Consider the following 17,366-nt stretch of genomic DNA (forward strand, 5'->3'; position numbering starts at 1 on the left):
CATATTAATGATGGTTGATAGATTTCTTGCTTCACTGCAGTCATTGTCTAGCCATGGCTGATAATTTTTACTTTTTAATGTAATTTATACTAAAATAAGGTTGCTTTAGTCAATCATTATGACTCGTATCAGACGGTGTATTTGAATGGAGTTTGTATTGCTTACTTGATTTTTTAGAATCTTGAATCTTTAGAAATTTAATGACATCATTATGGCCAAAAGTAGTTATTACACCGATATAAATGACACCGATACTTACAGAAAATTTTTCAACAATTTAAAACTCTTACTGTCAAATTTATGCTGCCAAATACAAACTCTACGCCACAATTAGTAAGAGTCGTTTACCTAAATGATTGTTATACGTAAAATCTTTACTTTAAGAATCATCTGGCAGTGTTAGAAGGACAAAGTGTATTGGTTAGCATCTGACATAGATACATACAGCTAATTTTTTGAATCATTATTAGTGTAGCCTTCTGGTATGGTTTATTTATTATACAGTACGGCGTGCAAAAAAATTTATTTCTAACTGATTTCTAGGCATTATTATGACAGGATACCAACAGTGCAAAAAGTATATGCTTTAAAACCTGTATAAGAAAATAAGACCATCACGCCGGCAGCTGGCCAACAACTTAATGACATAGTACCCCAATAAACTTAGGAATTGTGACATCAACTTTAACACCATAGTTGGAAAAGGGAACTCGAGGGCCCCTTAAAGCTTGCACAGGCACTTTACGACACCCAAGTGATTAGACAGGAAATGAACAAGAGTACACAGACATGTTATTCTTTCACTTTATTGGTGAAACGACAATACCATTGCCAGCGAGTCTGGAAAGCGTGAAATCAATGTTTATTGCCATCCGCGTGTGTATATAGATGCCAATGGATATAGAAAAAGGACTCGCTTCGTATATTTAAACATTTTCAATTTAAAACTTTTAACACCCAGTGCTTGCTCCCTTTCCCTTCCCACAGAACAGGGATGGAGCTCAGCTCAGCTCAGTTTGTGGAGCAAAGTTGTAGCAGCAGCCCCTGCGCAGCCTTTGCCTTTCCACCCATCCTACCCTTCTTCGTTTAACTAGACCAGGTTTTGCTACTCTGCTGCTTCATCGATAATAACTTAAATTTTAATCCTCTCTCTTTTTTTTTTTCTGCAGTATATACATATACATACGATGTATTTTATATCTATTACCATTATATTTGGATTCCAAATAATTCTTTTAATCAGGACGTAATCTACGTTCTAGACTCACTCCACGCACATTTAGACAACTTTTAGAACAATTAGATTTTGTGGTTATTTTGCGGAAACAAAATGAGATTTTTTTTTTTTTTACAAACATTTTTATCAAGTTAAGTTTTAGAGCTTAAAACTCATTACGAGGAGTAAAAATGAGTCCTTTTCGTTCTAAGTATTATGAAAGGAATAATCACCGAGTTTTTGAGCTGTTTTTTTTCATAAGAATGATGTATTCATTTATATTAGCATTAGGTAAAATAAAATAGATCTCTACCAGTGAGAACGTAATCCAAGGGTTAATTATTAAGTGTGGTAAAAATTTTTAAAATACTCAATTAAACAGGGCTTCTTAATGAAAATTAATACTTGGGGTATCTATTTCATAAAGATTTATATTAATGGATAGTAAAACATTAAATAAAAACGAGCTTATTTGTTTCCTTATTTATTTTTTATTTAATGATAAGAATAAAATAGATACTGTCAGCAAGACAGCAAAATATTGATGGATGTAAATAAATTATGAATAAATAGTCATGCTTCAAACTACCAAGTTTGCATTTCAACATTATTATAAAAAATTGACTAATAAAGTACAACTTTTGGTTCATTGTTAACTAAAAGTGTAAATCACTTAGAAAATGAAATATCAAAATGTAAATTGTTTTATAATTTAAAATGTTGTTTAAGGTTATAAATGATATTTGTTAATATTTTTTAAGATTCCACACAGCTTGCAATACTTACTTCTTAATTTTCAATAAATTGTCTTCATTGTGATATAATAACAAGAAGAAAGTAATATACAATTTTTTAAGGATCAATATAAATTAATTAATTTAATATTATGTGATTTTTTTGTTTGATATGTTGTCGATGTAGCAGGAAGAATTTAATGATTGCGCATGTTTTTTATCATGGCTTCATTTGTTTAATATAATTAAAACATATCATAGGATACGTAGTATAGTCAAATAACGCTGTTTCAATTTGGGAATTATAATGATTGATGAGTACCGAGAGGGACATTTCTGTAATTACGGAAAACGGTAATTTGTACAGTGCCGTTATGATTATCGTTATCAATATACGAGTAAAGACTAATAATCGTGATACTTTAATTCAATTATTTGCTCCACGTAATGTTTTGGCTACAATAACGTGTGTTTTAATAGAAGTTTTAATAATTGTTGGAGAAATATTTATCCACCTCGAAGAAAAAACTATCGACTGGACGAAAATGAACGAAATTCATATCTACCCACGTTGTTAATACTACCCTTCAGAGCCTCAACTCAGGTAGAAAAATAATTTGTTACGCCGAAAAACTTCCACTAAGAGATTCGCGAAACACCAGTCCTTGGACTCCCGGTTACTTTTATCACGACACCTACTACTTGCACTCAACGCTCATTACAGTTATTACCGTGGCGTGAGATCGGGAGCATGCGATAGGAGGAAAAAAAAAAAAAAGAAAAGCAAGATAAATACTTTGCTTGCTACACGAAGGCAAGAATCAACTTACCGCTCGATCGCCGAGGTTGCGGACCTTGCAGTGCAGGTAGGCTGTCTGGCCGACGGTCGTCGTGGTCTCACGCTTCGTCGAGTTGTCAAAGTACGGCGCGTTGAACGATTGATCCCAGTAGGCCGATGGATGGTGCTCCACTACTGTATTACCACCGTTGCTTATGCTCTTCGGCAAACACTCTGCAATGAATGATAAAAGCCACATTAGTTTGTACATAGGACCTTACAGTTAGGACTTTTTTATGTTTCTGGTTGTTGTAACGTGAATGGTTGAAAAAAAAAAAAAAAATTATTATTGGATGACGTGAAAAAAAGTGTGTTATTAATAAGTCGATTCATGGAAAGCACAAATATAATGTTTCAATATTGATAACTTGAATTTTTTAAATAATGTTTTAAACATAACGTTGTAACTGGTACATAAACTATTTTTGAAGGGTGGTGGATGAAGTAATCAATCTTACAATTTTTTGTCAATTGAGTCAAAGACTGCTGTTTTTCTAATGCGTGGGTGAAATGAAATTTTGGGCTTAACATAACTCGAGTTTCAATCGAGAGCTTTATTGCCTTTCATGTAAGATCGATCGGCCAGTAAGCCGATCCATCGTTGTATCCTGACAATGACAGACGTTTCTATTTATATCGACAGGAAATCGGTGTTTTCGTTTCACCACACTTATTGGTAATCACCTTGACAAGTGTTGACATGTTTGACTTTTTCTTATATTCTCAGTTGTTTAGAAAAACGTATGCGATTGATCTTAGTTGATTTTTACCCCGATTTGTGAACTCTCCTCATTACCTTAATCTAAATTAGATCACCCAATAGTCAAAGTGGTCAAATTCAATAGTCAAAGTATCTTCTCATTTCATTGCCTTAAATATCATCCTAAACGCGGAATTGAGAGTTATATATAACATCACTGAGTTTAAATAAAAAAAAAAATAATAACGTACACATCAAAATCTGCTAAGGCATTGAATTATAATTACTAAGTAATCTTTTTTCCATTTTCGTATTTTCTTTCAGCTCTCCTAGCACCAAACTATAGAATCGATCACGTCGGGCACTGTCCATAATAAATTTGTTAGAAAGAACAGGCTAGCATTGAAGCAATGAGATGAGTGCTAGAATTAATGGCAAGTTTATGATTTTCATGATGGCGATAAGACGAAAATTCATATCGTAAGCTTCAGCCAATTCTAATTGGGGTAATTGTCACGAAAGCTTCGGGCGATCGAATGCATGATGGACATATTTTTAAGGCTGTGCAGGATTTCTGGTGAGCCCCACGTAAGTGCCTTGACATACATTGTTTTCGAGCTGTTTATGTCGACTCCTGGACATTACGTTACGCAAAAAAGGTGGTGAAACAAGCGCCTGGCTTTCTATGACGTGTCGAATCAATGGCTCGCAGTCCAATTAGCCGATGCTGACGCTAGATTTCTTACTATATTTGGAGGAGGTAGCTCGAATTCGCTGTGTTTCTCGTAATTAGGTAACGAGATCACTCGGCTATATAAACTAAACGGGGCACAACCACTAGCTAAACAGGGCTCGCTGAAATATTGACAAATCGATTATTTTTAGTATATTCTCTTTTTCACTTGACTAAGATTCGCTTTGTTGGATCTCATATTTTTGAAGTAAGTTTGGGTAACAAAGTTCGTTGATGAAATCAATTAGTTAACGGGTTTCAACTAAGTTTACGTGGCATCATGCATCGTAAAAATTTTTAAAATTAATGTTGCATGTATATAATAACGAATAACTAACTTCCGTTGCAAACGTCAATAACAACAGTGTAATAATATAACCCCATACAATTGAGTAATAATTATTATTTTGGTAATCAATTATCTAAATTGATGGCAAAGATTCCAGTTAAACGAATGCATGAAAAAAAATTTTGGAGCTCAGTTTGTATGAAAATACTCATGACTAAGAACTTACACTTCTTTGTGGTACGAGTTCAATACCGTGTTAAAGCTTGATTTTCTATGAATTTGAGTCATTCATTAAATGAATTTGAGAACTCTAAAACATTCCAACTATTGGAAATCGTTAATGTATATTTTGACTTCTACGTTAACGTGAATGTTGCAAAGTTTCTAAATAAATTACGAAAAGCAGTCGAGCGTCATAGCTGCACTATTCTTATTGTCACTAGTAGTGCTGATATGAAATTTACTTATAAATCATACTAATCTTTTGGAAATTGACATTTTTTGATAATGTATGGATTTATTTTAATTTTTTTAAATCGAGCAAAAAGAATCGTGTAAGAACAAACAGCATTTTTTAGTTGTAACAGCTGGAAGTTTGTTAAACTCAAAACTTTAAGTAGAACAAGTACATAAATGGTCAGGCACAAAAAGAAAACTAAGTTTATCAATATTTCTCAGTGCATTTGCAATTGAAAAGAGTTTTTTGTAACTATTCATTGATCGTTAGAACTGGTGTTTGCATTGGCGCAACATTAGTATCACCAGTCTTCTATTAAAAATGAATTGCTTCAAATAGATGACTTACACGTCACCGATATCATTCCCAGTTGTCACATCTTTTGGACAGTGCCAGTGACAATCAAAAATCTGTCTAGCATTGGAAACAGGAAGAGCTATTGGAACTTTAGAAAGTTCCTTTTCTCTGGAGTCTGACCATCCTGATCTTCGATGCATGAGTCGATTTGAATGTAATACGTGCCGGGTGGCTCGCCTAGCTATTTGTCTGGCCAGTCAACCAAAACTCACATACGGCAAGCAAATTCTCTTTTTTCCTGTACCCCTCTTCTCTTCTAGCTCTAGTATAGAGAAACTGTGATTTTCAGAGGGAAAGATGAAATTTGGTGTTTGACTCAATTTGTGCGTGACAGTTTTGTAATTGAACTCTTCGCATAGGGCGTTTTGGGTACTCAGTCGTTTTTTACGAATACTTTGGCAGTCACTTTCCAAGAGGTTTGATCTGCATGATTATTATAATTATTAAATTATTAAATAAGTGTACTTATCAAAAATTTACATATTCCGTAAGTATAATGGTATTAATAAGTTTTAATAGTAAAATATGTCAATGTTCCATCAGACATGATATACTGTTACTTTATGATGTATTTTAAAGTCTAAATAACAATTATCAAAGGTCATAGGAAAAATTGTACAGAACAAGTGCTTTAGAATTTTATTTTATTCTGACAACGCCTGCGTATTGTTTATGATACGAATTTAAATTAAAATATTTATCAAACAAATTTAACGATAAAAGCTGCTGTGCATGTGAAGAAAGTGTTTGGAGGTAAACCTTTCATTTACTACAAAAAAAGTATGTACTTCTATGAGAGGTCAAATTTTGATATTTCTTAAATTCATACTTAGTATTAATTTAATTTAATTTCAAAATTCAATAGATAAAATAAAAAACTGTCACACATTTCTTTTTTTCGAATCAAACCAAACTATTGTTATTGCGATTGAAATTAAGAACCAAACCACTATTACTCTTCCAATATCTGCAAGTGTGTACGTAGCAATTCCTTTCATATTTTATTTTGCTAATGAATCTTTTTTGGCAAAAGTACCAAGCTCCTTTTATCGTATGTACAGCTTTTGTATGCATATTATGATTAACGTGTAATTTTATGTCCTGCAAACAATCTGAAATGTTTTTTGTTTAGAATCTACTTTCTTCCTAACTAATTAATTTATACTTCATTTAAATATCCTTAATCAGCAGTATTTTGTTAGCAGGTTCAACCAATCGTTAATTAGCTGAATTATTAAAGCAGCAGAGATCCAATAATATAACAAAGAAAGATAATTAGGTTATGATCTTTTTAAAGTTACAGGTTTTTTCATGTTTATAAAGAAGTTGGTTTATCTATCATCACTATTACTTTTCAGCTGTTGTGTTTGTATAATATTTTTGTCTAGCTTAAAGTTTTCCACAGGAAATATAATCTACAAGACATTTATATTTAATTTATCTACTTAGCTGACTCTTTCATGAGCAACTTTTTTTTCAAAGAAGCTTACTTATCATTTCAAAGGGTTTTTCGTCTCAAATGTTAACTTAATTGACAGAAAACTCATTTATACCTATCTGGTTACTACGTTGAAATACTTGGGTCCTTATTTGCACTTTCTGCTTCCATCCAGAAAAAGTAATAATCAGGGAGCAAAAGCGCTCGTCGTAGACTTCATTTACTCCTTTTGAGGCAAACATTTTTCAGCTCTTCAAATAGCTGAGAGCCGAATTTTTTTACAGGCATAATTTTAGAAAGAGAAAAGGACTCGAGGATGAGTAAAAGAGCGCAGTAATAGAACAGGAAAGAGGGAGAAGCGTTTCTTTAATTTCATATTACTCAAGTCAATACGACGAGATCGGTAATGAAAAAAAAAAAAATAATAATAATAAAAAAAGAAAAAAACAAGGAGGGCTTCTATTCAAACAACTTTTATGCTGGGTTATTGATTAGTCACATAGTAAAAGGGAGATGGGGTAAAGTGACAAAGATTATATCAGCACTTAGGTTAAATGGAGGTTTGATTGAAGAAGCAGATGAAGAGTTTTGATATTGTGATTGATGCCAACGTAAATATCCTGGGAGGAGATAGTTGCAAGGCTGTGTAATCTCATTTACATGTAATTGATGTAAATATGCCTCTGTGCTTTCGAAATTCATGTCTGAATATTAATTGGCACCTCTAGCGACTCAGGTGCACACAAATACTATATTTGCACTTAGCTGCTCCTCTTGTACGAGGAAGCACTTGGCATACGATACTAAATAAATCTCTGTTTTCTCATTCAATTCTCACAAGCTTAGAGGAGGTACGGTGTACGGCTTGTAGGTGAGGATACGGGAGAAAGGATCGTCTTCTCTTGGCACGTCTTCTCTACTTCCCGCAAAGGGTAAGGTGGATGGAGAAATGTAGCTAGAGATGTGCTTACACGATCGTCGAGCTGCGAATGAAATTTTAATGGAGACGGGGTATGGGGTAACAGTGAGGAGACCAACAGTAATGGTCGGGTCTTACTTATGGCATGAGACGAGCTTTAGTAAGTGATAGCCTCGTCTCCAGTATTTAAGTAGAGACGGTAACGTGTGTGTACTGACAAAGAGAATATTGAGCTTTATTGGGACTAAGGTAATGTAGGAATGCAAAGATAATTAAAACTTGGTTACTTTAAGGTACACTTATAAAAAAAAGACTCCATTCAATCAAGAATTTTAACTGGCGAATAAAAGTATTTACAAGTATAAAAAAAAGGTTGCTGTTTAAGCTTACCAAAGTCTTAATTGATTATAAATGATGTGTGAAATAAGTGAAAGATACGTTTTTATAAATGGTGATTTAAAAAGCTAAGTGTTTGTCTTTTAAGGAGAAATGATTTAAAAATAAGTTAATGTTGAATGTAATTTTGTACAGGAATAATATATTTAATGTGGTTGAAGCATACCAAAACTCAATGTTGTAGTAAGTATATACAGACAGAACATCTAAAATTATCCACAAATTCAGAAAAAATAATTGCAGTGAAATGATAATTGACAGGGAACGAAATTTCTTTGCTAATAATCATTTCTTTAATGTTAAAAAATAAGGTGATGATTGGAAACACACTTTTTAATGGCCTCGCGCATATGGTTGATGATATTATGTCATGAGTCCACTAGAAAAAAATTGATCATAACTATATTAAAATTTTTATTGTTCAAGGTTTTTATGCAGGTCTACAGATACATATTTACTTAATTCTGCTCGAGGAACTGAAGTATCCAAGCAGTGAAATAATATATCTATTGGGATTATATTAACAGTATCAACGGTAACATTACTTTTACATTCTTCTTTAAAAAAACATTCTTCTTTACATTCTTTTTGCCCCAAATTGCGAATGGATGGATTGTTTGGACATCGCTCTACAAGATCAACAATGTCCAATCGATTCACCTATTAAATTTCTAGTGTAAGCTTGCAGAAACATATACAACTATTTATCTGATATACACCAGAGCATTACAAATTCTATACCTAATACAAAAAAAAAACCGTGATGTAGCCTTGAGTACAAGCAACGAGATTCTACTATTAAATGAATATTCCCATAGTCATCAGATATCATATAGTCTATATATGAATGTGGTTATAAAATTGATAACGTTTACTTTGAAAATAAATTCAGTTTCACTTTTCAAATGTCTTACGATTTTGTTGAAATATACATCTGAAGGATCATCCATACGCAACGAAGAAGCAGAGTTTTATTCGCGCCATTAGTTAGTGTTCTAGTAATAACTAACGAGAAGTGATTTAATAGCCAGCAGATATCAGCTGCACGAGAGCTTACTTGATTTGACCTCGATTTTACCGTTCGAAGGAGACATTAATTTTCGAGGAGTAGCAGCTTGTCGTCGATGATGAGTGGAGGTACTTATGGAGGAGAAGGTAAGCGAGGGTCGGGCGTGGAAAAATCAGTCAAGTGAAAACAAGAAATAGAACCAGTGGAGGGAAAAAATAAGGAAAAAAAAACATAAAAAACAAAACACGAGGGGAAAAAGTTGATATGACGGAAGTGAGCTTTCTTCGGGCCTCCCTTTTTCTCTCTCTGTATTTCGCTTTCGAGTGCTTGACTTGAGAGGTGGTGCCAATCAAGTCGATACCCTAACATTTCCTCCTCATATTTTTTCGCCCTATCTTTTTTTCCTCTGCACGTTACATCTTGCCTCGGATACTTTTTATTTTGCGGCTTTTTTCTCTATCGTTTCTCATGCTTCTTCAAGCGCATTCCGAGAACTACAGTCTCTGCGTTCGTTTATCTCCTTCAGCCATAATTTTTCTATTTTTTTCGCACTTTTAGCTCCACGTGAGAGAACATTGGCTTCCAGAGCACTTCCGAGGAGAAGGAGAGGCTGGGGAACGAGGAAACTTTTCCAATTCCTCTATCCAATTCAAACGCAGCCAGTAAACATTGCGGCACATCTCTCGTAGATTGCGAAATACGAGGTGAGAACGATTTCGCTTGTGCAACTGCAGTAGAAACAGCTATGTGCAGACTACGACTAATGCCAGGTGAAGGACTTAATCCGAGTCAAGTTTTGCCGGAATTTCAGGCAACCTTTTCTCTGTTTCTCTTTTACTTTCCGTAGGCTGTGACAGCGACGATACTCTTGCCACTTGATACACAGCAGAGTACGCAGAAGGCGTCGAGGATATAATTAAATGAACTGCTGGGCTCTGAAAGGACTTTCTCAAGAGTTGATAAAATTAGTGAAAGAATTCAGCAAAATGACTAATTTATTATGCTCATCGCCAACCATCTGTCGTTTTTAATTCTGCGTGATAACTGCATTATATATTTATCGCGAAGAGGTAAAAAAATGATGAGATAACCATTGTTTACTCGTAAAATGATTACTTTAATGAGTAACCTATGAAAAAATGCATTATTACCTTCATTAATTCTTTACTGGTTGTAAGACTGTTGTTGGACCTAATAATAAGAGCCAAGGTACTGATAGAAACTACGAGATGTAAAAAAAAGTCCAAACAGATGAAACAAGGGAGACAAGGTAAAGTAAATATTTCATGACAGTGAGCATTACTTAAGAAAGGCTGCAGAAAACGACTAGGAACAAGATTAAATTATTTACATTCGATACTTTTCGAATAACGACTTATTTTTGTTCCTCGTTAAGAAGCTTCTTGCTTTTATTGCTATTTACAACCTTGTGCTAATCAATTCTTGTTGTCCGGCTCTTCCAGCCGTAATCTTCTTATTTCTCTATCACATGGAAATAAAAAAAAAAAAAAAAAAACTGATTTTTCACTAACCAAAAGATCATCATAAAAAATATTAAAAATTCTACCTGCAATCGTTCTAGAGAGCAAAAAGAACATTTCACGCAAACCACTCATAAGGAAAAGTAATTTGGAGTCAAGTATCAAGTCGAATAGGATTTGCAATCACGCAAGTTCTGGTTCGCTCTAGAGCAGAAAATAGGATGGGTAAAAGTACGGGGCTATAGATTTTTACGCAAGCACTTGTCACTGGGCTAAGCTGTACAGTACACGGTAGGTAGGGTAGTGGTTAGCTCCAGAAGCCATAGATATTCTCGATCTTCCCTCGAGCTCATTACTCTTGTTTGCGAATACAATGAGCAGAAGATGAGGAGACCCGAGGAGAGTCAAATCCATGGAACTCGGATGATGTATAATTCGAGAAGCCACAATTTGCGTCCCAATGTTATTAATGAGCGCACAGTGTAGTCGAACTCAGATGCGCATTTGCAAGGTATATACATGTGTATATACGCATATACATACATTGAAAGAGGTTGAGGTTACAGCTTACGACAATGATGGATGGTTCAAGTGCGCACGTTGGCACGAGTCCTCCTTTCCATCGTCCCACGGGATTAGGAAAGGTAGAGAGGAGGGAGGGATAAGATGGACGATTAGCTTGATATTTTATACATACCTAGTGTTATCTTTGGCAATGTTCTGGGTCTTTATCTATGTTTCTACATCCCTAGCTGTAATTAATTGTAGACGACGGGTCCTCGTTCGGTTATATTTTTTGCTCGTAAGGATATAACCCCAGGCGCATTTTTTTTCTTTTTTTATGGGCTTTTTACGGTTCTCATGGAATTTTATGACTCGTATGTTTTTTAGAGTAAAGAAATACAAATATATCCTCAAGGATGTGGAAGAATCATCTTGTCGAATGACAATAATATCGTGTTTCAAAAATTAATGCTATATACAATTACGTGATTTTCAATGAATTTTAGAAAACCAGAAGTTAAATACTTAATCTTTCATCTCGTTAGTTTTGAAGTAAATATTTCATAGCTCGTCGAAGAAATTTTTTAGTCTGAGGATGTAAACCATGAGACATTAACTTAAAATAATTCAAGTTGTCCTGTCAATATTTGATCGAACCCTTATCCGATATAATTTAAAATTGTGATTACAAAGCTTTCAATTTTTATTTGTTGAATACATTTACATAATAATTCTGTAATCACAAACAATAAATCTTACTTCTGTATCAACATGGATTCTTTTCGAAGGAGTAAATAACCTCATTATTTCAGGGATATCATGTTGAAGTAATTTGATTTTAGTTGCGGAAATCTTCTTTGTTTTCTTTACACCATGAATGACCATTAATCTAGACTTTCGTAACGCAAAAATAACGTGTAACGCAGGATACCCTAGTTTTTTAATCTTATTTACACGCCAACGGAGAGTCAAAATTTTTGCCAGTTGTAATCATCGAGATGATCAACTTTCAATCTGTAGCGCTGTAAATATTTAAAGCAAATCTTGTCAAGCGCGAGATACAAATGATTCAGGTGCAAAAAAACAGTACAACAAAAAATCACAATTTTTCGATCACGAAGTCAAACATAGTAGCCGTATAGCTTCGACTTTTTCTTATCGTGGCGATCTAATACAAAGTCACCCTGTCGAGATACACTCGCCGTGTACGGCAATAGAGTAGTACAACAAGGCCAGCAGGAGAAAAACGTGGAAGAGGGGAAAAAAGAAGAGACTAGTCCACTTTTTAAAGAAGCCAAGGCAAGAGGGATCCATTAATCTTTCGTAGCCCTGTCCTCGAGACTCCATACCTCCTCTCTCGTTCTTTTTCTCTCTCGCTCTTCTTTTTCGTGGTAACCCTTGGATATCAGGGTAGAGACTGTGTAATGCACCTGTGCACGCGAGCTTTTGAGCAACGCATCTTCTTCAATGAATTTCACAATATCTTGCGTGATTGCTCTTTTATCAGATACGCTGATGTAGTTGTTAATATGTGAGAGCTTGAAGGGATCGACGCTTTGATGGGCTTCAGGAACCCTCAACTCTTTCCTTCTGGTTGTATATTGATAACGATGATTCTCCTGTTTCAAAGTGCATCATACAAGGTACTAATGGCTTATATCTAAAGCTGAACGTTAAAGTTCGTATTTAAATTCTCATGATTAAGATACTTGAAAAAAATTGTAATACTATTAAAAGTTGTAATATTTAGAATAGCGTAGGTTTCAAATGAAACCGGTGCTTCATGAAATTTAATACTTTGATTATTGAAAATTTAAAATATGACTCGTATCTCTTATCATATTATAAATTTCTGTAATTATATTAATTGACTTTAAATAAGTTTCAATTCCATTTCAATGTAACTTATAAACCAATAAACATAAAAAAAAATCGAATTATTCCTACCTGTTTTAAATTTTCCGGAACAGTATAAACTATTGAGTTAGTACAATGACGTTAATTTAACTTTTTTTCTTGTGGAATAATGTATGGAAAAAAGAGATCTCCATATCATATGATAACTTTAAATCAACATTTTTTAGCTGTTTCCAAATCCTGTTTGAAAAACAAATTTGAATTCGAAAAAAAATTAAATGTATATATGTCAATGCCGAATAGAAATTATATAAAAACTTAGTACTTTTAGTTTTTGGAAATCAGCACTTACTTTTCTTTATTTTCAAAATTTCTTAGAAATATTAAGGATGTTCAATAATTTTTTTAAAGTGCAGAGAAAGCAGTGAAACGTTGAACAATAATCATTTATAGTGTCGAGACGCTGCTAAAATTTTTTCAATACTTTTAATCACGAATTTTTTTTGTCGTGTTTAAACTCTTAGTACAAGCTTTTAAGTACAAGAATTAATTTAGGCTTGTTATTCATGACGAAAAAAAAATTTGTGATAAAAAACGATGAAAACATTCACACAGTTTCCTGACACTCAAAAGTGAAAAATATGTTGAAGCTCAACTAGCGAATAATTTACCTCGTTATGATGGAATATTTTTTCAAGTATAAAAGATAAACCAAAGCGTCGCCCAACTATATCTCTATTCTGTTTGGTAATTTATACGTATGTATGCGAGCACGTACAAACATGGAATCACAAGTTTCACAAGTAATCATGACAAATAGTAAAAAAAAGGCAATCAAAACATACGAAATGTACACTCCTGACGTACTACCTAGACGATTTGACTCTGTCGGGGACAAGGAGGTTACAGTTAATTCCGAGAGGGCAAAGAGGAGATAGCCAAGCGTTGAATTTTACAAAACGCGTCGCGTGCCTACGATCATTACTCTCTGCACGACACGAAAGTCTCTCGTTAATACGTCACGTTTTTCTCTTTCTCCTGCAAAGCCTTGATCATATCAGTTGCGTGATGCAAAAACTCCAAAAACTGGCTGACACAAAATACATAACAGCCGATCACTTTACCCGACTACTTTGAAACGACAATGTCAAATGGAACTCCACTAACGTAAGACAATTTATCTTTTTCGTACTTTTTTCCGACGACCAAGTGCACGAAGATCTATTTTGCGTCCAGAATGAGAAAGCGTGAATTTTACAAATGTAGCTGTGCCAGATTGCGCGAGGAAAAAGTATTTCTCGGTCTCTCACTTCCCCTCTCAGTACAAATGGGGTGCGCTTAATCATTGGTCGACGGGCGATTTACACATTTTCTTTTTGTGCTTTACCTGTACTTTTTCTCTCCACGGTATACAAAAGACAAATAACTTGCTGAGAAAACTCTATTACTTGCGCTCTTTCCACGCCGTGGGAGTCCTTTTACATACGAGGGTACGCGGAAATATTGAAGAAAAATTTGTAGTTGTCGATCTTTGGGATCAACTCGAGGAATATTTAGAGTACAGTTGATAAAAGACAATGAAATTTCTAAACAGTAGAGACATCTAAACGTATACTGATAAATAAACAAATATAGGGATAAAATCATCTGACGGATACTTTTTCATTACCACAGATACCTCGAAAAACGATGATTAAGAACGTATAATTGTCAAGTTTCGAGACATACACAGTACGAAGTATTGTAAAAAATTTTTATAATTCAGACGAATATGTATTCAAACACAACATTACGAGTTTTGTCAGTGTTTTAATTTTTAATGTTTCTGATACCAATTATGGCACACAACTTGTCTTCTTAGAAAAATATTGTTAATAATTTTTGTATGGTACGAAATGAAAAAAAGCAACTCAAGGCTCAAAAATAAACAGAAATACTAGAATACTGTTTCGAAATCGGAAAGTCCATTTAAACTTGATAGAAATTAATGTTTGGCTTGGATTGCGAAGAAAAAGAGCAAGGGCTGTTAAAGGAAAAAAACTCTTCCCTCCAGAAGCAGAATCTCGAGAAAAGCTTCAAAAATCTCAGAGAAGCAAGAAAAGAAGATAAATACGAGAAAAAGATAAAGTGTATCACTAAAGGTGTAGGTAAATGGTAAATTTATGAAAAAAATCTAATATTCGTAAAGTACACATTGGCTGGTGCAGTGTAAGCTGAAGAAGAGCTGCTTTGATATTCATAGCACGAATGAAATAAGAAAAAAAAAGAAAGATTTAAATTTAAAAAAAAAAAATGATGAAGGTAGGGCTGTCAGAAGCAAACGTTCAGTCAGTTATAATTTACTTTGTAGGGTTCTCTAAGGATTCTATTCTATTGAAGAAAGTTAGGTAGGCTTGATCAAAGCTTTTTGGCTAGGCGAGAATAAATGAATCTGTAGGTAGTTAACTTAAGAAAATAACGAATAATGAGAGATGGAGAATGAGCTGTATGGCACTACTTATTTTATTGCAATATAAGACAGAAAAAAAATTTCTTCTGGAATTGCTGTACTGATAAAAATCTTTTTTTTTTATAAAGCAGTTTTTGAGATACAAACATTGTTCTATAATTACAAGCTTTTGAGTTCTTTTTAAACGTTGTATTGTTCAATATTTTTTTTTGACTGTATGATATAATATTGCAATAATGTGCCAAAAATGTTTTAGATAAAAAAAATACTCGTGTTAATTTCAAGCAAGGACTGGTATGGTAAAAAAAGGCAAGCTCTCAAAATACACATGCATAAAGATTCTAATATAAAGTTGTATGCCTGGAGACGAAACGAAAAATATAATGTGTGATCAAATAAGCAGTTAAAATCGTAGTTTATAGTTATGCAAATGGATACTCAAACAATGGGATCGAGTTATACTATTAGACATACAAGTATAGAGACTCGTGACAAAGTGTACGGCTTTTATGAAATATATTTGTCAGGTTCATAGAATATGATTTAAAAACTCATATTTATATGATGGTTGATTTTTCAACAGTATTACTAGCAAGAGCTGTAGTATAGAGGCAGAATATTTGAATGTACTTTTATTAAACTCGTATGATCTGTACCGTCGTTATACCTGTATATAATATATGTTGTACTTGTTACGGAATGGGTGGAAATTTTGATCGATTTTTTAAACTTAAAACTAGATTAGCTAAAGTAAAACATAACGAATTGTAAGTTCATATTAAATTAGGTCATTTCAGTTATTTACTCTATCCATGTCTTACCTTACTCGTCTGTATCTACTTGATTTTATACTCTCTACAATTCTTGAGTGAGAAACCTAGTGTATTCTAACCTTTTTTGGTTTAATTATGGATCTAAATTGTATGAAAAAAATGGAGGCAAAAAAATTTATAAAAAATATATGAAAATATAACTTTATGAATGGAACTTTTATTAATTTTGTACCTTTTGGTAAGAGACATAACTTGACGGAGAGATGGAGTTGGCAGAGAAGAAATTACTTCAGTTTTATAAAACGTCATGCTGATTCATTTTGAAAGATTTTTCTATCTTTGAATAAGATAAAAAAACTTTCCAAATAGTCAACTCGAATAATTATGTGCGCTTTTCATTCCACTATTAGATAAACTAATATGATTGAAATGGGTGTGCTGTACAATTATAGTGTATTCTTTGTTATTTTGACTGATCCCTTATTAGAAAATTACTTTGGAGTCAATAAACTTTGATCAACTAAAAAACACGATCTCTTTCACCTTTGACTTTTAAATTGTATGAAAGAAAATTTACTCTCGCTATATCATTCAACAAACTGCTTTGAAACTCCCTCACATTTCATCCTGATAAAGAAGAAGTAGCGGAAGAAGAAGCATAGGTAGAAAAACTTGATTCAAGAAAAAGTCGACCGTTAAAATGCCTTGGCTCCTTTCTTAAATTTCTTCCCCATCTTCTCCTTTACCCAACAGACCTTTGTACATCATTTTCATCAAAGTCGACAGAGATTCGCTCCTCTTTTAAAAATTCTCATCCTCTTCCTTCTACTTCTTTCTCGTTCTTCCACTTTATTTTCATGCTTGGCTAGAAATATTGACGCATCGATATATACATTAGTCAAATATCTGTGAGTTCCAGCGAGGAAGCAGAGAAGGAGGAGATGGAGACGGTAAAAGGCGTGATATGAAATTACTTCTAGAACGTGAATTGCTGAAAGGGAAGTGCGTGCTAGAGGAAATCAATGAATGCTATTTCGAGTTTTGCCACGTTGGAAGTCGAAAAAGGAAAAGTTGCTGCATTAGCTAGCTCCTGAAGCTGCCAAAGCAGAAATTTTTCCCTTTCCACACTCCCCCCTCCTTTATCCATCTTCGTTAAATCCTCACTGATATCCTCTTTTAGACGAGGTTGCTGTCTCAACTGGTTTCTCCACGTCCA

General features: G+C 33.8%; 1 protein-coding gene across 1 annotated transcript in view; it reads right to left on the reverse strand.

Moving 5' to 3' along the window:
* LOC106642590 (transmembrane and immunoglobulin domain-containing protein 1) overlaps positions 1 to 5,464 on the reverse strand; it is a 32,125-nt gene extending 26,661 nt beyond the window's left edge. The window contains exons 1-2 of the mRNA XM_089590027.1: positions 5,323 to 5,464; positions 2,781 to 2,962 (exon numbers count right to left, since the gene is read on the reverse strand). Coding sequence (XP_089446153.1) covers positions 2,781 to 2,962; positions 5,323 to 5,464 — 324 coding nt within the window. The remainder of the gene's footprint in view (positions 1 to 2,780; positions 2,963 to 5,322) is intronic.
* Positions 5,465 to 17,366: the final 11,902 nt, after the last annotated feature.

The sequence above is a fragment of the Copidosoma floridanum genome, unplaced genomic scaffold (genome assembly GCF_036245765.1).
Source record: "Copidosoma floridanum isolate Cflo_tuat_1 unplaced genomic scaffold, Cflo_Japanese_pri ptg000001l, whole genome shotgun sequence".
NCBI lineage: Eukaryota > Metazoa > Arthropoda > Insecta > Hymenoptera > Encyrtidae > Copidosoma > Copidosoma floridanum.